The sequence below is a fragment of the Zalophus californianus genome, chromosome 16, assembly GCF_009762305.2.
Source record: "Zalophus californianus isolate mZalCal1 chromosome 16, mZalCal1.pri.v2, whole genome shotgun sequence".
Lineage (NCBI taxonomy): Eukaryota > Metazoa > Chordata > Mammalia > Carnivora > Otariidae > Zalophus > Zalophus californianus.
In genome coordinates, this window is record NC_045610.1 from 35,081,741 (window position 1) to 35,104,533 (window position 22,793).

At 36.4% G+C, this 22,793-nt stretch overlaps 1 protein-coding gene across 1 annotated transcript in view; it reads left to right on the forward strand.

The window, feature by feature from the left end:
* The window catches only part of SPAG9 (sperm associated antigen 9), a 137,450-nt gene that overhangs the window by 33,883 nt on the left and 80,774 nt on the right, over positions 1-22,793 (forward strand). Inside the window, 2 exon segments of the mRNA XM_027626312.2 lie at positions 3,219-3,339; positions 22,165-22,235. Coding sequence (XP_027482113.2) covers positions 3,219-3,339; positions 22,165-22,235 — 192 coding nt within the window.

The following is a 22,793-nucleotide window of genomic DNA, read 5'->3' on the forward strand; positions in this document are numbered from 1 at the left end:
TGCTTTCAGTTTCTTGTGATAGAAATCTTCTCAAGCTTATATAAAATAGGAATATATTTATGTAACTGAAAAAAAATAAAAACAGCTCCAAAATGCCGGCTGCGAGAAATACTGAGTCTAGTACTCAAATAGTACCTTTAATTAGGATTTTCTTCTTCCTTGATCTTTGTTTTCCTTTATATTGGCTTTATTTCTCAGGCATGTTCTTTCCATATGTTGGGAAAAGATGTCTATCTGCAGCTTAAGCCAGCTAAATTCTTAGATTGTGTGATTCCCAAAGAAGAGAGGTAGTATTCTTTCTAGTAACTGGCAGATATCCCAGAGAAGAATGACCTGTCTGGAAGATATCCCAGAGAAGAATGACCTATCTGGATCAAGTCAATATGCCCACCACTAGGGAGATGGGAGTCTTCACCAATCCAACTGTATGGGCTGAACAGAATTAGCATGAAACTGGGGAGAAGAAGTTCCAAAGGAAGGCAGTGTGTGCAGACAAAAAACTATGTTTACTGTAGTGACTGAAGAGTTTCAGAACAGATTAAGTAATGAACAAAAAAATTTCATATTAAAACTAAGGTGTATTTAGTGATATCTAAGTTTTTTTGTGAACTACATATTTTTCTATATGGGTTTCAGTATTTTTACTCTGAAAGTTTTTTTTCATTTGTTTATCATTCACTTAACAAATATTTGGGACATCATCATTGCACTGGGACTACAGGAGCAAAGAAAACAAAAATCCTTGTCCTGGGGCGCCTGGGGGGCTCAGTCTGTTAGGTGCCTGACTCTTGGTTTCGGCTCAGGTCATGGTCTCATGGTCGCAGGATCAAGCCCTGTGTGGGGCTCCATGCTCAGCAGGGAGTATGCTTAAGATTCACTCTCTCCCTCTGCCCCTCCCACTCATGCTCTCTCCCTTTCTCTCTCTGAAATGAATAAATAAATCTTAAAAAAAAAAAAAAATCCCTGCGTTCATGGAGTCTACATTTTAGTGAGGTAAGGCAGATAATAAATAAGATAAATTGCTAAAATTTATAGTATGTTAGGTGAGAGTAAGTGCTGGAGAGAAGAAAAGCAGGGAGGGAAGTAGGGAGTGAGTATTGCAGTTTTAAATATCATCACAAGAAAATCTTATTAAAAAGGTGACATTTATAGGGGCGCCTGGGTGGCTTAGTCCATTAAGTGTCTGCCTTTGGCTCAGGTCTTGATCCCAGGTGCAAGCCCCACAACAGGCTCCCTGCTCAGCAGGTAGTCAGCTTCTCCCTCTGCCCCTCCCCCTCCCCATGCGCGCGCGTGTGTGTATGTGTCTGTTTGTGCGCACACTCTCCTCTCTCTCTGAAATAGTCTTTTTTTTTTTTTAAGTGACATTTGAACAAAGATGTTAAGGAGGTGATGAGGGGGTAGTCCATTTGGTATCTGGAGAAAGAATTCTAGGCTGTAGGAAGCAATTGCAAAGGTTTGGAGTGTTGAAGGAACTGCAGGGTAGCTTGAATCAGAGTATGTGGGGGCAGGGAGGGGAAGAGTAGAGGAGGATGATGTCAAATAAGTAAGAGTCTAGTAGATTGTGGTTGGTCCTGGGAGGCTGTGGGAAGGACTTTGGGAGAACGTAAGCAATCAGGATTTTTTTTTTTTTAAGATTTTATTTATTTATTTGAGAGAGAGAATGAGAGACAGAGAGCACAAGAGGCAGGAGGATCAGAGGGAGAAGCAGACTCCCGTTGAGCAGGGAGTCCAATGCGGGATTCGATCTCCTGGGTCATGACCCGAGCCGAAGGCAGATGCTTAACCAACTGAGCCACCCGGGCATCCCGCAATCAGAGGATTTTGAGCAGCGGAGTGAATTGATCTGACTTACTTATTTTTTTTTTTAGTGTTTTTTTACGTAATCTCTACACCCAACATCGGGCTTGAACTCATGATCCCGAGATCAGGAGTTGCTTGCTCTACTGACTGAGCCAACCAGGTGCCCCATCTGACTTTTTAAAGGGTCACTCTAACTACTGTATTGAGAATGCACTGTAGGGGCAAGGGTAGAAGTAAGGAAATTAGTTAGGAGGCTGTTGTTCCATTAATCCAGGCAGTAGATAATGTTGGCACAGGCCAGGATGGTGGTGGAGATAATGAAAAAATGGATGGATCTGAAGGTAGATTTGCTAATAGATTGGATATGAGGTGTTAGAGAAAGAGAAGAATCAAAGCTGACTCAAGGTTTGAGCCTGAGCAAGTGGCCACAGTAATTAAATGAACGAGGTAAGATCAGGAGGAGCAAGCTTTGACATGTGAAGGTTAAGATCCTTATTAGACATTCAAATCAACAGAGTTGTCCAGTAGGCAGTTGGACATACAAATGTTTAATTCAGGTCTAGGCTTGAGACTGGACTAGAAATCTGGAGGTTGTCAGCATATAGTTAGTATTTAAAGCCATGAAACTGGATGAGATCATCAGGGAATAAGAGTAAACAATGAAGAGAAAAAGTTGTCCAAGGACTGAGCTTGTGAATGTTAAGAAATTGGGGAGAAGAGGAAGAACCAACAAAGAAGACCAAGAAGCAGCCACGAACGTAGAAGGAAAACAAAGTCCTGGAAGCGAAATTAGAAAAAATACATATTTTAAGGAGTGAGTGATCAGATGTCAGATGATGTTGATAGAACAATTAAGATGAGGACTGAGACTTAGTGATTAGATTTAATAATAATCTTCTTGACAAGAACAGTTTTAGTAAATTGAATTTGATTGGTGGAGTTATTTCTAGTAAGTGCTCTTTTTCTCAGGAATTTAAACTCCATAGTTCAGGTAATCTAAAAGGCTTTTTATTAACCAAATAATTGTTGAACAGATATTTATTGACATGTCATCCTTCTTTAGTTCTTCATTTGTTGTACATGTTCTGCATTATCTAAAAAACTGTGTCTTCAACTCAGATGAATATGCAAATATGCTAGTTAAAGGATTCATATATTTGGAGTAGGATGAATGTATTTTCTTTGAAATGCCTATTATATGAAGTGGAAACACTTCATAAACTATTTGGTCATGTTTTTCCTTCTATATTTGGAAGATTTTATAGAGAAACTAAAAAATCAACATAAGTTGCTGATTCTTAGATCTTTCTGAGTAGTTAATGCCTAATTGTCATTCTTGATACCAGGAAACACAGGAGTTGATAATGTTAAAAAAGTTTCATTTTTCTAATGAAAATAATGCTTTTCTTTTCTATTAGAAATTCATTGAATTTGAAGACTCTCAAGAACAGGAAAAAAAGGATTTACAGACCCGAGTGGAATCTTTAGAATCTCAAACAAGACAACTTGAACTCAAAGCAAAAAACTATGCTGACCAGAGTAAGTAAAAATTCTTCTTGTCATAAGTACACATTAAAGAGTGGGCTCTAATAGCACAATGACTCATCTTGACATTTGACTGGGCTTCCAAATATATGGTTGGAATGGTCGTCATCCCAGACTGAAGAGTGAGACCTGGAAGCTAGGTTCAGTTCTTTTTTGTTAGGATTTTCATGCAGTTCTGATGTCTGCAGAAATAACTAAATCAAAGATACCTTTAAGACTCTCTTCTTCAGGGACGCCTGGGTGGCTCAGTCGGTTTGGCGTCTGCCTTTGGCTCGGGTCATGGTCTCAGGGTCCTGGGATCGAGTCCTGTGTCGGGCTCCTTGCTTAGCACAGAGCCTGCATCTCCCTCCCCCAGCTTGTTCACTCCCTCTCTTTCTCTGTGTGTGTGTGTGTGTCTTAGACAAATAAATAAATCTTAAAAAAAAAAAAAAAAGACTCTTCTTCAATTTAGCTTTCAGCTTTTGTAGTTAATATTATGCTATATCCATTATGCAGGATTCTGGGGTGTGTGCATGTGGATCATTTCTTCTGATTTTGATCCACTACACTAAGTTCCATAGCTTTCTGTATTGCTTTGAAATTTACAAATGTGATAAAAACGCTAGCTCTGAAGTATGCATAAAAAAATTACTGAATTCTAGGGACACCTGGCTGGCTCAGTTGGTAGAACATGTGACTCTTGATCTCGGGTTTGTGAGTTCAGCCCTACCTTGGGCACAGGGTTTACTAAAGAAAAAAAAACCCTACTGAATTCTCTCTTTCGTTCTTTTCTAGTGGAAGACTGAGGGAGTGTAGGGGAACAGAATATCATTTTTCAGAATTATTTCATTTTTAATATAATTTCATCTTATTCTTGATTTAAAAATAACTATTGTTTCAAGCTCCAAGGATGATTTCTCTTTTTGGCTAATGAATTGGACCTAATTAAGTCAAAAGTAGAAAAAGAAATGGGGAGAAACTTCATGGCCTGTTTTCATGTTTGATTTGAGCAGGCAGAGAGCTCTTCAGTTTTCCCTCTTGGCGCTGTAAACTTTCAGAATCTTGGGAGCAGGAGATGACCAGCAGGCTTCCTACATCAACCATTAAGGCTACATAGTGACACCTGCTGTTAAAGATAGGAATTCATGGTGGATAACCTTCATTCATTACCAGGCTTGGAGTGTGTGTGATAATTGACTGTTCCCTCTAGTACTTTGGAATGGCCTAATAGAGCTAAACCTCGAATCGTTGGGAATCTGGAGTTCAAGCATTATAGAATTCAAGGAAAACTCACATGACTTTAAGCAGATGTCATGGAAGGGAGCCAGTGGATGTTTGGTAACAGAAGCCAACCACAGTGAGACAAAATGAGCCATGTATCACGTCTTTGAACATTTAGGCTTGTAGATACCTAGAGTGCTCTAGCCTTCCTTTGTTCACATTGAATATATCAAATGACTTCTGTGATTTTACTATAGAAATTTAAGGTCTTAGAGAGCTGGATGATGGACTCCACAGTGCAAACACTAACAAATATATTACTAGAGTCACATTGGTATGAGTACCACTCATCTAGAGAAACAGTCTTGTGGCAGTTTCTAGTTTTTGGTACATTTCAAGAGTTGAGCATTCTCTAGTCAAAGAAGAAAAATAGCTATTGGAGATGATATTTTAATTCTAACTTGATTGTGTTTTCATATCAAAGATTTTATAGTATTTTAGAACCAGACACTAAAGACACAGTTGACAGAACCAACCTGATTGTTTTACTTTATTGTATTTTCCTCTTGATTCCTGAAGAGTACCAAGTTTTGGATAAAGACTTTTTTTTTTTTTAACTTAGAAGGGAACTTCTTTTCTAGAATCCTTTTATGCATTAAGTAATCTGTTTCAATGATAAGGGAGATATTATAGGACGAATTACCTGAAACCATCTTTCTGACGTTCAAAAGAGATAGTTCTAGGGCACCTTGGGTGGCTCAGTTGGCTAAGTGTCTGACTCTTTTTTTTTTTTTTAAAGTTTTTTATTTATTTGAGAGAGAGAAAGAGTGAGAGAGAACATGAGCTGGATGAGGGGAAGAGGGAGAAGCTGACTTCCTGCTGAGCAGGGAGCCCCATGCAGGGTTCAATCCCAGGACTCCAGGATCATGACCTGAGCCAAAGGCAGATACTTAACTGACTAAACCACCCAGGAGCCCGAGTTGGGCTCCACACTCAGCGTGGAGTCTGCTTCAGATTCTCTATCTCCTTCTGCCCCTCCCCTTGCCCATGCTGTCTCTGTAAACAACCAACCAAATAAATAAATAAAATCTTGATAACTGCTGCTTTTTTCACAAAGGTCACTAAATGGAATGAATTACTAATTTTTTTCACATACACTTTATCCCTTTTATTACTAAAATTTAAAAAATCTGTTTCCTGTTCCTTTCTTGTAAATGTAAACAAAATAAAGTAGGCTTTTAATTAAGATTTGTTACCCAGACTAGTGAGTCATATCCAGCTTTTTGGAATTGTTATGCTCTGTGGTATCTATCCTTTCATTTCTCTCTCAGAAGTACTGATTACTAGTGTTTTCCTTCTTAATTTAAAGTAATTTTTAAAAATAAGGTATCATTTAAAAAGGATTTCTAATTCTCTAGGCAAGGGATGAGGAAATTCTTCAAGTAGATAATGGTCTTTGAACTAAATTTAATCTGAAAACTTTATTTTTGTTATTAATACAATATCCCACCAAGAATTTCTCCTCCTGGGAGTTTGCCATCCCATTTTGAAATAAATCTTGTTGTCTAAATAATCGTTAAAAAACTTAAAACTGGGGTGCCTGGGTGGCTCAGTCGGTTAAGCGTCTTCCTTCAGCTCAGGTCATGATCCCAGGATCCATGGATCGAACCCCGCATCAGGCTCCCTGCTCAGTGGGGAATCTGCTTCTCCCTCTGACCCTCTCCCTGCTTGTGTTCCTTCTCTCACTGTCTCTCTCTCTGTCAAGTAAATAAATACAATCTTAAAAACAAAACAAAACAAAAAAACTTAAAACTGTGGTTAATCAAAATTGACCATTCAGATGCACAAAACTCGTAACACTAAATCTCTTGGTCTATGAGCTAAGGCTGTAGTGAGTCTTCTTTTACTAATGCTTTGGAACTTACTCCCTTTTCCTTTGATACCTTGGAGTCTTTTACTCTCTTCCATCTAATTGCTTTCCTCTCTCTTCCTTCTGTTTTTCTTTAAGCCTTAACTGGGTATAATATGAAATCTAACTGTATCTTAAAATTTTCTTCCAAGTCTTCATTTTACCACATTTAAATATCTGAAAAAAATATGTTTGTGGGAGAAATGTTTGACTGTTTTTTTCATTTTACTTTCTTAGTTTTCCCTCCCTCAAATCTCTTAATATTAGTCAAAGCTCCTTATTTTTATTTTTTATTTTTTATTTTATTTTTATTTATTTATTTATTTATTTGGAGAACAAAGCTCCTTATTTTTTAAAAAAAGTAGAGGTAGAAGGTAATCTTTAAGTATCACCAATGCCTTATCCTTTTGGAAAACCAGGACTGGGAATATGTTTTTTAAAAGACGAAAACAAATGTAAATAGGTGAATGTCAGAGTATGTGAATTCTTTTTTATGTGATAAGCAACAGAATATCTGGACTATTTAATTTTAGTTCTGTCAGTTTTTTAAAAAGTATATCATATTTTTTGTTAAAGTCATTGTAGCGTGACATCTGTTTTTATTTTCATTGTCTTAAACTTTTAAAATGTTTTGAATGTTTTTTAGTGTTCCTAACATCTGTTTTTAAATAAACACTTCTTTAAGGCCATAGAAATTACTGATAATGATAATAGAGGAAGGATGGGTGCAATTTTTTCTCTTTAGTGCCATTTTTTGCATGCAATGTGGTAACAGTATCTTGTCCAATTTCCATGTTTATATTTGTATGTTAGAGTCTTTAATTTTAAGGACTGTCAGTTCTAATTGATACATGTTTTAGGGCACATATCCTCTTTAAAAAGTAGCCACAGTAAAAGTCCAAGTTCTCCTTTGAAGATGACTTCCTATGTTAAAAGCGGAAATTTTGGTTTGTAGTTACTTGCTATTTGAGAAGCAAGAAAACGTCAAGAAGTAGGAGCTGAATGAAGGAAATAGTTTGGAATCATCAGGTTGTATGATTTCACAATATTGAGAAGTTGAGTCTATAAAAATTTTGTTAACAGTTTTGTGGTCATGTTTGATTTTGGAGATATCTAATTGGTCTCTTTTCAAAATTTGAACTATGTAGGATATGTTTTTGGTTTTTCCAACATGAATGAAAGATTTTTAAAAATGCTGTTTATATGATTTCTTGTCTGGGAGTAACAATAACACTTCTTTGTAGTTAACATCTTGTGAGCCTTAAGGAAGAATCTGAAACATACATGGAGTGGAAAAAACAAAATTGTGGGGTGAGAAAGGCTTGTTGGTTCTTGACAACTATGGAAGGAGTCTATAATCAACCTTGCTATTTATGATGTGGCAGTAATGGGTTCTTTGTCACAAAATACTTTATATTCATTAGTTCTTTTGTATATTGAGTATTTCTATCTTGTAAGCCAAATATCTTAAATGAGTCAAGTAAATAAAGACATTTTAATATATTTAAAAATATTATACTACTGTATGCCTAGCGTTTAGCTTGGTAGAGAAGACTATGTTTGTAGTACAGAAGAATATAATATGGTCACTTCAGTCAAACAAATCAGTATTGTGGGGAAGAAGGTTGTGTATGACCTTCTAGTCTTTTTTTCCATATATACTGTGTTTTTATATCACTGCATTAGAATGTACATATAATTTTGTATCTTTTCCTTAACACTATTTCTCTTGCATAATCTTTATTCTTTTTTAAATGTCTGCCTATACTCATCATCCAGAAGCTATGCCATCTATTATCAATTCATGTTTTCTCCGGGATGTGTTTTCTCCTTTACTCTAGTGAGAATTATTTAATGGTCACTTTGTTTTTTTACCTTGGCTACTTGAAACTCAGAGAATGAATTTAGAAGTGCAGCCGTAAGGACTGATTTGGACCTTACCTGGTTGACATATTTAAATTGTTTCCTTTTTTGATCTATATTTTATACATATATAATGAATTATGTTCTGATAAGCTATCATCTCAAATCCTTTGTAGAAGGAAGGAATGAATCAGGTAAAAGTAAATATAGGTTAAAAAAAAACCCCACAAACTTCTGTTGGTTAATTGGGCATTTTTTCCAGTGTAGTGAATCATATTGCAGTGAATATTTTTTCAAACCTATAGATTTCTCTATATTTTGATAATTTTCTTAGAATATATTTAAGGAAGTAGGGCAAGGAAGATGAATATTTTAGTGGTTCTTGGTTTATAATAGTGTTTGGTCATTTTTAATGTGAACAGAATTGCAGAAGTATGGTTTAGTAGTATATTTCATTTTGTTTATTGTAATTTAAGAATTTGAATCAGTATTTGCAGCATATTAGCACACGGAGCTGATATAGAACCATTTATTATTTGATTCTTAGGAAAACTTTCCCTCAAGCTCTTATTTATAACAGATGACTTTTCCCTTGAATTGTGGAGATGGTGGCAATGATTTTAAGGTACTTAAGGGCTCTTCTGAATCTGGCCTTCCTTTGAATGAAAATCCCTTTTTTAAATTAAGTGGAAAAATGATTTTGACAGTTGATGACATTATAATAGAGATTTATTCTGACATTTTGCTCTTTCCATCCCCCATATAACACTTACTTGCTTTTTAAATTTGCTATCAAGATCTTAGTCTAATAAAATACCTTGAAGTCTTTACCTTGAAACATATATTATTATTGGAAGGAAAACACTTCTGATTTCTTGGTCATAAGAATTAGCATATTGCTAGGTGGAAAGCATGGGGAGATAGTATAATCGTTAACATTTTTTTTTTAATTTTAAAGGAATAAAAGGATTAGAGCAGACTTCCATTTTGGGGATTATTTATAAGCAAGGTCTGTCTGTTAATGATGTGATTGATCAATTGAGAATTTTCACAATAAAGAAGAAAAAGTAGGTAATGGATATAGATTTTTAAGGTACCGGGTATAGATTCATACCAAAGTTAATAGTTGGGCTTAAATATTTTCTGTCACAGTTTTTCAAATCACTTAAAAAAAAAAATACCTTCAGTCGATAAAAAGCTTTATCAGCCCCTTTACTGTGCTTTGTGATTGGCAATATTAATATTCTGAAAATTTGAATAATATTGCAATAGGCCACTTTTTCCATTTTAATGTTTTCTTGTTAATAGTCCCTTCTACATTATTTTTAGAGTGATTAAAGTAGAAAACTGTTGATTTGTATTTTTGTTGAAAGCATATTTTTAGTAAGGCAACTTCAGGAGTTTCATATATCTCCTGACTTAAAAAAAAATGACAGAATGAGGGGCGCCTTGTTGGCTCAGTTGGTAGAGTGTATAACCCTTGATCTTAAGGTCGTGAGTTCAAGCCCCACATTGAGCATAAAGCTTACTTTAAAAAAAAAATTACAAAATGAAATTCATTATATAGAAAGTTACTTTAAAAAAGTTAACTTTTTTAGTCCATTTAACTTGAATTCATTGCTATATTAAGAACATCTGTATATTTAATAAACTTTATATATGGGTTTCCTTTTTTGGAGCTTATTTTTAGAGGGAAAGCCGAAAATTAAGCACAAGATAATTTATGCAAACAGTAACATTTTATTACTTCTGCTTCATTAGGTAATATCCTATGTGGTCTTCAGATCTGTTTTATGTCTCATCTGTATTTGGACTCTTTCATTTCTGTAGTCTAGTGTTGTCTATTGAGAACCTTAAGGTTGTAGTTTATAATTAATGTCTAGAACTAAACTTTCATAGAAAATTAATTTTATTAGTAAGGGTGAAAGGATATGGTGGTTTAGCTTAGAGAACAGAATAAAAATGAATGATTTGATTATTTCAAACATAAAGGGATAGGTAGATACCAAGTTGTTTTTCTGTAATTTTGGAAGATTAAATTCGAGAAAATGTTATTTGTTGATTTTGGTTGATCATGAGGAAGTATTTCTTGACCCTGAAGGTGATACATAGGAATGTGTCCTAGGGGAAAGCATGGACTCTCCCTCCATAGAGACTTTAGGTAGGAGAGTAGTCAACTTTCTGATGGTGGATGGTTTAGGTAACATCTTCAAGACAGAGACTAGGTCAGATCTCTATCACAGAGATTCCTTGAAGTTATTCTACTCTGTTTTCAGGATATGATCATCAATTCATGAAAATGCTTTAGCATTTCACATTGTGTCTTTGATTAATAACATCTATCTGTCTGAAAATCTTTTGAACTTTAGAGACATGGTGCAGGACTTAGTTGGCAGTGGAGAGGCTTTTATTGTTTTGATGTGGTTGTCTGAGATTTGTTTGCTCTTAAGTCAGCATTTGATTCTTACCTGTTGAGACTTCTGATGCTTAATTGTTCAAGGAGAGGCTTCCGAGAGACCAATGCCAATCTTCTGAGGCCAAATAACCATTGGATTATCTGCCTTCCATGAATAGTAAGAACTGATGATTCCTTTTGAGAAGGCAAATAATGAGTTGGACATGGCGTTCTAGCAGGTGTGTTTCTCTTTCTTCCCCCCATAGGCCTATCAGCAGTCTGATGGGGCAGAAGACAACAGAGATGGAAGGTGTTCCAAACTTGGCACAGGCCATCAATCTAAGGAGGTAAGCTCTGATTCTGAGCAGGCCGAGCAGGTGGCTCTTCCTGCCTTAATCATGTCGTCTTACTCTTTGGAAAGATGGACGGGAAGAAAGAGCATTTAAAATGAGGCTGAACGATCTCTATTAGCTATTAAAAGGGGACAAATTTGGATTAGTCTTTTGATTCTTCTTTTTTCTTGCCCTCTTCCCCCTTTTCTTTTTAGATGCCCTGATTTGTTTGATTTTTTTTTCTTCAGAATATTAGCAGGGTTTTTGTTTTTTTTTTTTTTAAAGAATGGCAGATTCGTTTATTTGTTGTTTTGGGATAGGGAAGGATGAGCAGAATCTTGTTTATTTCCAGTTAATCTCAGGTTGTGGCTAGTTTGAGTAAAATGGTAAAGTTTTAGGATTTTTCCTGAGATCATTTTTACATTTGGTTTCACATAGGAACTATTAAACAAGAAACGATCTTTTACTACACTTTACATATAATGCAACAATAATAGGTATAGGTTAACTTTATGGTACTTGAGGCTTTTGCGGATGTCTGCCATCCTTGCCCAGTTGGGCCTTTCTTTCCTGCTTTTCACTGACCCTTCAACTTTCCTTTTCTTTTCCCTTTACCAATTACCTAGTGGCATCTGGGACTTTGAAGAGATGGCTCTTCCCAGCATTTAAAAGTACTTCTCTGTTAAACACTATTTTATTTCATGTGACTTAGGCCTTGAGAAAGCGGGAGTCCATTGACTGTGTTGTGCTGAGTATTGTAAGTATTTTCAGAAAAGTGAGAGGTTATGAATTTGTGTTATATGATCTTGGTGGTTAACTTATATACCTAAAAAGATAATGCTAATATTTCAAATCACAGTAGAGGTAAAGAAAACATGAAATACAATCATAGATAGTTTCTATCAAGGTACTTGCTGGAGGTTTTATATTGGAGAAAATCATTCAGAAAAACATTCAGAAAATCATCCAGAATAACAAATTCATAAACTGTTTAAAATCACCATGGGGTAACATGCCTTTGATGATTTAGAATGCTTTCTGAGAGGATTTAATACATATTTATAAGCTAACGTATGAGTTAAAGTAACTCTAGTTGCTGTAGCAACCACACCACAAAATACATATATAATGACTCAAATGTTACATGTTATTTCTTGTTCATGTGAATATTAAAATGGGTGTTTCCAGTAGGTGGGTAGCTCCTTTGGGAGATGCAGGCTCTTTCCAGCTTCTGGCTCCAAGTTCATCATACTCACATTAAGGTAGAGGGGAGGAGAAAGGGAGTGGACAGTTGTGTGTGGAAGGTTTTTATCCGGCCAGGCCTTAGGAGTGGTGCACACAGCTTTTGCTTCTACTTCAGCGGCCATAACTCTATTAGAAACTAACTATTAGAGGCTGCGGTGTGCCATCCAGCAGTGTGTCTAAGGAAAAGAGGAAATTGCTTTGGTTAATATCTGGTTAGTCTTTGCTTTAGCTTAAGAGCTTTAGTAGATGTTGCATGATTTTGCTCAAGCGTTGAGGCAAGGGAGTGAATGTACCTAAAGCTTAGCAATCATCTGATTCTTCCTACTTGTGAATTATCGGAGGAAGAAAACAATGGCAAATTTTAATGAAAATATAGCATTTATAATGTGTGCTCTTATATAATCTAATTTTTAAATAACTTCAAGGTTACTCTGGCTGTTATCACTTTAAAACTATTCACTGCAGGGGCGCCTGGGTGGCTCAGTTGGTTAAGCGACTGCCTTCAGCTCAGGTCATGATCCTGGAGTCCCGGGATCGAGTCCCGCATCAGGCTCCCTGCTCAGCAGGGAGTCTGCTTCTCCCTCTGACCTTACCCCCTCTCATGTACTCTCTCTCTCTCCCTCACTCTCTCTCTCAAATAAATAAAATCTTTAAAAAAATAAAATAAAATAAAAAAATAAAAAATAAAACTATTCACTGCATATTCATTTATTCAACAAATATTTACTAAGTGTTGAGATTTTCTTTTGTTCTGTTATCATTTGATGTCTTTTCCTTTAAAAGATAGGTTACTATTAAATTAAGATGTAATTTGCTGATGCTTGTGTTAGGGATAGGTTTTGAATGACATCTCTCCCTTTTAAAAAAACCACACTGCATCTGGCTGGCTCAGCTGGTAGAGTCTGTGACTTAAACTTAGGGTCATGAGTTCAAGCATAGAGCCTACTTAAAAATAAAAAAATAAATATAATTCATATACTATAAAATCTCTCATTTTAGAGAATACAAATCAGTGGTTTTTAGTATATTCTCAAGGTTGTACAACCATCACAACGGTCTTAATTCCATCACTCTCACCACTCCAAATAGAAACCTATACCTGTTAACAGTCACTCCTCATTCCCTGCTTCCCCCTAGCCCCTGGCAATCACTAGTCTATTTTATGTTTCTACAGGTTTGTCTATTCTGGACATTTCATGTAAATGGAATCATACAATATGTGGTCTTTTGTAACTGGCTTCTTAGCATAAGATTCTTCCATGATGTAGTATGTATCAGTAGTACTTCATTCCTTTTAGGGCTGAATAATACTCTGTTATATGGACATGCTGCATTTTGTGTGCCCCTCCTGCCCCCTGCCTTTTTAATTGCCTATATATTGCTAGTCTGAGAACCAGGGGAAAAAAAACAAACTTAGCTATCTGAAAGCCTATGTAGTTTTGCAGAGTGGGGTGTAACAAACAATCCCTTTGGGAAGATATCCTTTGGATTTCTCATTGGCGTCCTGGCTTGTTTAATTCCCAGTTCATAAGTGGGGAAGTGGATAACTTAATGTTTGGACCATCTTTGAAATGTTGTGGTTGTCTCCTAGTCATAGGTAATATATTTTAGTGTTCTTGTTTTGATTTATATAATTAGTTATCAATGATACATCTGGATATAACAATACAAAATAACAAGTTTTCTGTTTAATTTTAATAGAATACAGAAATAAATCATTTAAGGGTTTCAAGTAAATAGACTGAGGTCAATAGGCTATAATTTATTCTTATGTTGGAGTCGAGAGGAAGATGGAAATGGATAATACTTAGGCTAGAGGAACTGATGATCATTTCTACAGGTTTAAATCTAATTTACATAGACATTTTAACCATGAGATAATTTGTCTGCATTTACTTTAAAATTCAAGGTGGACAGGGGCGCCTGGGTGGCTCAGTCGTTAAGCGTCTGCCTTCGGCTCAGGTCATGATCCCAGGGTCCTGGGATCGAGCCCCGCACCGGGCTCCCTGTTCTGTGGAAAGTCTGCTTCTCCCTCTCCCACTCCTCCTGCTTGTGTTCCCTCTCTCACTGTGTCTCTCTCTGTCAAATAAATAAATAAAATCTTAAAAAAAAACAAAACAAACCATGGATGAAGACCAAATACATATGAGAAATATATTTAAAAAAAAAATTCGAAGTAGACAGGGGCGCCTGGCTGCCTCAGTTGTAAGAGCATGCAACTCTTGATCTCAGGGTTCTGAGTTTGAGCCTCATGTTGTGTGTAGAGGTAACTTATATTTAATAAAACAAAATTTGAGGTGGATAGAATGTTTTAGTATCTGTGACTGATAAATTATGATAATACCCAGTGTTGATTATTGAAAATAGTCTTTAAGATCGTATGAACAAAAAAATAGAAAATATTTTAAGAAGGTGATTAATACAAAGGTGTTGAAACGTCCTTTTTAGAAGGAAGTCAATTTCTGATTTAGTGGTTAGGTTTTGTTAACAAGATACATGTGTTTATGTGCTACAAATCTTTTTTTTTTTAAGATTTTATTTATTTATTTGACAGAGAGAGAGAGCAAGAGCAGGAACACAAGCAGGGGGAGTGGGAGAGGAAGAAGCAGACTTCCCTCGGAGCAGGGAGCCCGACGTGGGACTCGATCCCAGGACCCTGGGATCATGACCTGAGCCGAAGGCAGATGCTTAACGACTGAGCCACCCAGGCGCCCCTATGTGCTACAGATCTTATCTTGCCCCTGGAAAATTAGCAATGGGCATGAGGAATTGAATACCTTATAAATTTTGGAGAGAGTTTTTTTCCGCCCAGATTTTATGAAAGTAAATGAACTGTACTATTCTAAGAAGACTTCTGGACTTGATCGAATAGTACATGCATATAGCCTTATAGTAAAGGTAGAAAATATTGTTCCAAATTTTATTTTGTACATTCATGAGATACATTCTCAGGTTAGTGAATTTTATCATATATCATAAGGTGATTTTAAGAATTATCTTCTTTAGTGGTGTAAAATAATGAAAATGAATGTGGAAAAAAACTATTATGTCTCACTTTTATAAAATAGTATATTGTCCTGGGAAATGCCTTATACAAAGTTATATTACTAGTTGTTTATTAGTTTTCAGATTTTTAGTTTTCCTTTTTGTATTGGTGTTTCTTTCTGAATTTCCAGCCTTTATAATTAAATTTAAAACATTTGGCACTAAAAGGGAATATTTGGGGCACTTTGGCTGGCTCAGTTGGAAGTGCATGTGACTCTTGATCTTGGGATTGTGAGTTTGAGCCCCATGTTGGGTATAATATTTATTTAATATTTACTTAAATAAATATAAAAAAAACCAAAAGGGAATATTTATATTGGAGGCATATAGAATGGGAAATGGTCTAATTGTAGAGATTTTGAAATAGTTGGAAGAACAGTGGATTTTAGTTTTGTCTTTTTGTGAATGATACCACCTCAGAACATTTTCCCAGTATTGTTAGGGTTGCTGGTGTATTTGTGAAATTTTAAAGACTGTCATTTATTTTTAAGTGGTTGAACGTTTTATTGGGGTCTTAAAAAGCATAGTTATAGATGAGAAATAAAATTGGAATACAATAATGATGCACCAGGCTAAAAAAAATGTAGGCTGCAATAAATTGCAGTCCATCAGTGCTGTCAATTTATATTTTGAGATGACTGTGTTCTATTTTTAGTCTGGATCTTTTGCTGAAAAAATAAAACTGGTAGTGTTAAATAGTGTAACAGGTAAAATACATATTTATATAAAAAGCTAAGACACGTTTAAGCAGACTTGTCATTTATTTTGCATTGAAAACATAGTGGAAAGAGGTGCCCAGGTGGCTCAGTTGGTTAAGCATCTGCCTTTGGCTCAGGTCATGATCCCACGGTCCTGAGATCGAGCCCCTCATCGGGCCCCCTGCTCAGTGGGGAGTCTGCTTCTCCACTCATGCTCTCACTTTCTCAAATAAATTAAAAAAAAAAAAGAAAACATAGTGGAAAGATGGAAATCATCTGTCAAAATACAAGTCTGTAATATGCAGCAACACTCAATGGAAATATCTAACAGTACCGTTTTTTGTGGATGAAGGAAATTAACTTTTGTTTTTAGAAGAGATGATAAGCATTCAGGCTTATAATTTTAAGGTTGCTGCTCTTAGGAAAATAATAGATAGGAATAAACTGTGGCACATCTATACAAGGTAATATTATTTGGCGCTAAAAAGAAATGAACTGTCAAGCCACGAAAAATGGAACCACAAATGCATATTACAAAGTGAAAGAAGCCAATGTGTAAAGGCTACATACCAGGTGGTTCCAGCTCTGTGGGGATTCTGGAAAAAGCAAAACCATGGAGACAGTAGAAAGATCACTGGTTGCCAAGGTTAAGGAAGAGGGGTGAATAGGTGGAGCGCAGTATGAAAACTTTAATGGTGGATACATGTCATTATATATTTGTCCAAATCTATAGAATATTCAACACCAAGAGGGAATCCTAATGTACACTGTAGACTTTGGGTATACTGATGTCAGTGCAGGCTCATTGATTGTAACAAATGTACCACTCTTCTGCAGGATGTGTATAGTAGAGGAGGTTGTAGGTGTGTCTGGGGGGGAAGGGTTATGTGAGCACAATGTACTTTTTGCTCAATTTTTCTGTGAACCTAAAACTGCTATAAAAAAATAAAATTGATTAGTAAAAATAACAAACAGGGTAAGGGGCAGGTCATGTGTAACCATATGTAGTTTGCATGTGCTAAATGACCTTTTTTGTGTGATGTACACTAAGAAAAAATAGATCATTTCTATGAAATTAGTAAATATATCTTGAAAGGGGTAGTTAGAAAATGGGTTGATTATCAAATGTTATTTTTGAGGCAAAAAAATATGTCAAATGGAAATAAATTAAGCAGAAACTCTAATGGGTTTAGAAAGCTGTGGGTGGATGTGTAAGGAATTATAGATAGGAATAATCCAGAATGCTAAGGGGAGCAAAGTAATTAGTAGAGCTTTTAAGGAATTTTTATAGATGAAGCTAAGCCAGTTTGAACAAAGGTCATGTTCATTTAGGTAAACATAGGAAATCTCTGGTAATTGTGGTGTATTGGGGTCTTATATCTCCTTTCCCACAATCTTGCTATTAAGTAGTACATAGCAGCAAAGCCATACAAACCAACATTGGTGAGCAAATTGCGGTAAAATCAGCGAGGTCCTATTTCTATAAGCTACAAGCCCAACTCTGTCCCAAGTCACTTGATAAACACTTTGTACGAAAGCTTTAAGCTTTTTTCCAAGATGATACATAATGATCCTTAGTTTCCTGTATTACTCTGCTAGGGTTCCCATGACAAAATGCCATAGAAATTTATTTTCTCACTGTTCTGAAGGCTGGAAGACCAAGATCAAGCTGCTGGCAGGTTTGGTTTCTTCTAAGGTCTCTCTTCCTTGGCTTGCAGATAGCTGCCTTCTCTCTCTGTCCTCATATGGTCTTTTTCTCTGCATATGTGGGGAGAAAGAGCTCTTTTTTTTTAAAATTAATTAATTTATTTTAAAGATTTTATTTATTTATTTGACAGAGATAGAGAGAGAGCACAAGTAGGCAGAGAGGCAAGCAGAGGGTGAGGGAGAAGCAGGCTCCCCACAGAGCAGGGAGCCCAATGTGGGGCTCGATCCCAGGACCCTGGGATCATGACCTGAGCCGAAGGCAGATGCTTAATGCCTGAGCCACCCAGGTGCCCCGAGAAAGAGCTCTTATAAGGACACCAGTCCTACTGGATTAGGACTTCACCTTTATTTTTTATTTTCATATATAAAAATATATATTTAATATCCTTCTGTTCAGTTTTAGGCAACATCCCACATCAGCACATATACACTGCATTCCTTTTAGCAGCACCTTTGTTGTATTTGAAAAACACATGTGTGCCAGGTGCTATTCCTAATACAAGCTCTAATATAGTATCATTATTCCTTGATTATAAATAAGGAAACTTAGGCCCAGAGAGATTAATATATTCAAGGTAACATAACTTGGAAGTAGCAAAGTCACTGCATTGTGGTCCATCATATGACTATCATAATTCACTTCACCAACCACCTAATGACAAATTTGGGGATGGTTCCAGTTTGGGAGTTATTATAAAATGTGTTGCATAGAACATCCATTTTCATGTCTTTGGGCTTTGGTGTGTTCCATAGGGTAAGTAAGAATACTAACACTGGAGGGGAGGGGCGCACCTGGGTGGCTCAGTCGGTTAAGCATCTGCCTTTGGGTCAGGTCATGATCCATGATCCCGGGGTTCTGGGATCTAGCCTGGTGTTGAGTTCCCTGCTCAGTGGGGAGACTGCTACTCCCTCTCTCTCTGTGCTGCGCCCCCCTCCCCCAAGCTCTCTTGCTTGCTCTGCTTTCTCTCTCTCTCTCAAATAAATAAATAAAAATCTTAAAAATAATAGTAATACTGGGTCAGAGGACATACACGTTGCTTATTTTATTAGATGTCAAACTACCAACCTTCAAAAGAGTAATTCCAATTTATCCTCTCATATTGCCCATCTTTTTTCTTTCTTTTTTTAATTCTTCAGTCTGGTAACATTTTTGCTCATCTCCCTGTACATTTTAATAGTGAATTGGCACAATTTGTTTGTAGTGCTTCTAGAAGTCTGTTTAGTCCTCTGCTAAACGTTGAACTCACAGAAGTTGTTGAAGAACATAAAGAATAATGAGTATTCAAGCCAGAGAAAGTGCTTATGTGAGTAGGTGCTCAGTGTGTTTGAACTGGAATTGGGTGGGGCTGCACACACAGTAAATTAATCAGGTCACTAACTCCTCCCAAAAGTTAACCACTACCCTGACTTCTGACACACCTAGTTTTAGATTAGTTCTGTATGTCTTTTGAACTTTGTGTTCTTTTGCTTCTGCTTCTTTCCCTCAGTCTCCTGTGTGTGAGATTCATCCATGATGTATAGCAATAATTTGTTCATTCTCACTGTTGAGTAGTGTTTCAGTTCAGGAGTATTTATCCATTCTGCTGTTAATGGACATGTGGTGTGTTTCCAGGTTTGGATTATTACAGATAGTGCTGCTTTGAGCATTGTTTTAAATGCCTTTTGTGGACACGTACATGTATTTCCTAGCAATGAACTTGTTTTGTCATAGGGTTGGTAAATATGCAACTTTATTAAATCTTGCCCAACAGTTTTCAAATTGGGTGTACCAGTTTTTACTCCCACCTGTAGCGTATGAGGGTCCATGTTGCTCCATATTCTACCAGAACTTGGTATGTTGTGTTTCTCATTGTAGCTATTCTGATGGGTATGGAACAACTGTTGCATTTTGGTTTTAATATGTATTTCCCTGATGATTAATAAGGTTGGGTATGTATTTTTCTTGGCAGTTTGATACCTTTGAGTCATAATATCTGTGATGAGCTTTTTTCCATAAAAACAGAGGTTTTTTTGTTTGAAGTGAAAAGGAGTACCGTCTATACATTTTTTAACCCCAAGTGAAGTTTTAAAGTAGACTCCAATGTATGAACAGATTAAAAGGGGTATTTCTTGAGAGGCAGCATAGCACAGTAATTAAAAACAGATTCTGAGCCTGGGTGGCTCAGTTGGTTAAGTATCTGCCTCTGGCTTGGGTCACGATCTCAGGGTCCTGGGATCCAGCCCTACATGGGCTTCTTGCTCAGCAGGCAGCCTGCTTCTCCCTCTGCCTGTCGCTCCCCCTGCTTGTGTTCTCTCTCTCTCTCTCTCTCTGACAAATAAATAAACAAAATCTTAAAAAGCCAAAACAGATTCTGGGCCCAGACTCCTCCATTAGGAATCCTAGTTTTGTCACTTATTAACTGTGACTTTGGGCCAGTTACTTAACCTCTATTTACTTCAGTTTCCTCATCTCTAAAATGAATGTAGTAATCATACTTTCATCATAAGGTTAATGTCAGGCTCAGATAATTTTGTTTATGTAAAGCACATAGGACAGTGCAAGGTATATAATAAGCACTGTGAAATTTTAGCTGTTATGAGTAATGGTGGTATTGGCGATATAAATTTATTTTATGAATTGATGTCAAGGTAGCTGACAAGAATAATGAGACTGTTGAGCACAAATTTGAAATGAGGTTTATGAATTATAGTTGCAGTTTTACTTTAGACTCAACCTTCATTTTGTTTTGGTTGTACAATATCAAGAAAATCTTGATATACACAGATGAACAATTACAAATAGATAAGGTTCACCCAATAGTCTCAGGGTTAAGGTTTTAGATGAGTTTAATTGACAAGAAGTAGTAGAAAACATTTGTTGTGAAATTGTTAACTAAATATCTATTATTTGCTTAGATTTCCTGTGTTTAAATAAAAATCACAGAAGCAGCCCTAAAAATTATAGTTTCAATACCTATTGCGTTATCACAATACACCTGCATTACAAGTTTTCTTATTATTGCTTTTAGCCACAGAGCTACAGTTTTTCTAATTAATGACATATTTTCAAGATATTCAAACAAAAGGTAGCAGGTAAAGCTACACAAATCAAAGATGAGTTTACTGGGCAGCACAAGTTCCGCGTTGTTTGGTGTTTGGTGTGTTCACATTAGGTACAGGGAAACATTCCTGTGTGTGCTGTTAATAGTTCATAGTTACTTCTATGGCCATCTGTTCATAGTAGTTACTTCTACAGCCATCTGCCAGGGTCACAGGCTGTGGCTTACAAGCAATCTTGCATGCTTGCAGCCAGCAGACCTATACCGGCAGAACATTTCCAACTAATCGAAGTCTTTTAAACAGACCTAAATGAGTATCTTGACAGGCTCCTGTGGCACCAGCTTTATTTCTTCGCACCAGATTGTTTCTCCCTGCTCCTTAGGCAGTATGAGCTCCTCCGGGCTGGCCAGTCTCCCCTCTTCCTCACCACCATCATAGTTTTGTGTTCGCTTCTGGTGGTAACAGTGCTGCTCTTCACCATCTCTCTTGAGTACTGTAATTTAATTTCTTTGTGGTCCTGCTTGGACTCTGCCTTCTCCCAGAACCATTCCCCTCTGGTAGTGCCACTTCCTAGGAAATCCTGTCCTAACATTCTGTATCTCAGGATCTAAAACTTAAAAAAATGTATTACATGGTTGTACTCCGAGCGCTACCTCCAAATCAGTGCCACTCACAAACTCCATCAGCAGAGGGAGCTAAGTAAGAGGAGATGAGTCCCTGAAATGAAGCCCTGAAGCAGAAAAAGTACTTAACAAACAAGGATGTGTTCACATACTGCCCAGGAGTGAAAAAGAGCTTGAATATCAATATTAGAAATAAATGATTTGGGCCCAAACTCCAGCTTAAAACTTCTGTGAGGGGATTTATTTGTAAAATGTTTTTGAGTATCATGTTTAAAACCTATTTAAGGGGGATGACCTGATAAACATATGCATATTAGGAGAACCAATCTGATGTTTAGGGGATTTTTTAAATTCAGTTTATCCCCCCTCCCTGAAAGTTTTATTTATTAAGGGAAGTGAAGAGAGGGGTGCCTGGGTGGTTCAGTTGGTTAGGCGACTGCCTTTGGCTCAGGTCATCATGATCCCTGGGATCGAGTTCTGTATCGGGCTTCCTGCTTGGCAAGGGGCCTGCTTCTCCCTCTCCCACTCCCCCTGCTTGTGTTCTGTCTCTTGCTGTCTCTCTCTCTCTCTCTGTCAATTAAATAAATAAAATCTTTTTAAAAAAATTAAAATAAAAAGGAAGGTGAAGAGAGGTCTCTAAGAAGCACTGAATCCTAAAGTTGCTAAGAATTATGGATAACCTATTCCAGGTTTTAAGGATGGAATTTTTTAAAGTAAATTTCTTATATTTTGTTCTGATTAAATGTATGTATCTTAATTTCAGTTAGCAGACTTGAAGAAAGAGAAGCAGAATTGAAGAAGGAATATAACGCATTACATCAGAGACACACTGAGGTGGGTTTTTGGGTTGTTTCTACCATGTTAATATTGCACTAAAGGAATTAACCTGAGAAGTTATATTTATATCTTTGAAAGTCAGCTAATATAATTCTTGGGGATTATGTCCAGAAAACATCAAATTTCATGTAGCGTTTACCTTGTTACCAAATGTTGACTTCTATTGTTTTTTTGTCTGGAGTTAACTATTCATGGATGAGAATTAGTGTGCCACAGAATAATGTTAATTACTAAGGCAGTTCCGATAGTTTCTTTTGCCAGCTAAGTACAAACTAATGTGTGTGTAATAAAAAGTATATATCATGCTAATAATGATAGAATTGATTTAATTTATTTTGTTACCAGTTGGGAAATGATGGATTGGTAAATTGTTGGTAAGAGTTTCTGTATTTATAATGCACTATAAAGGGCCTATTTGCATTAAGCCCCTAACAAATAATATAAACACAAATTGTGTATGAAATTAAAATGACCCTAAAACAGGTTTTCTGCATGAAATTTCAGTATTTTTTTTAACTTAATAACTCTAGTACATAATCTCTTCAAGGCAAATTA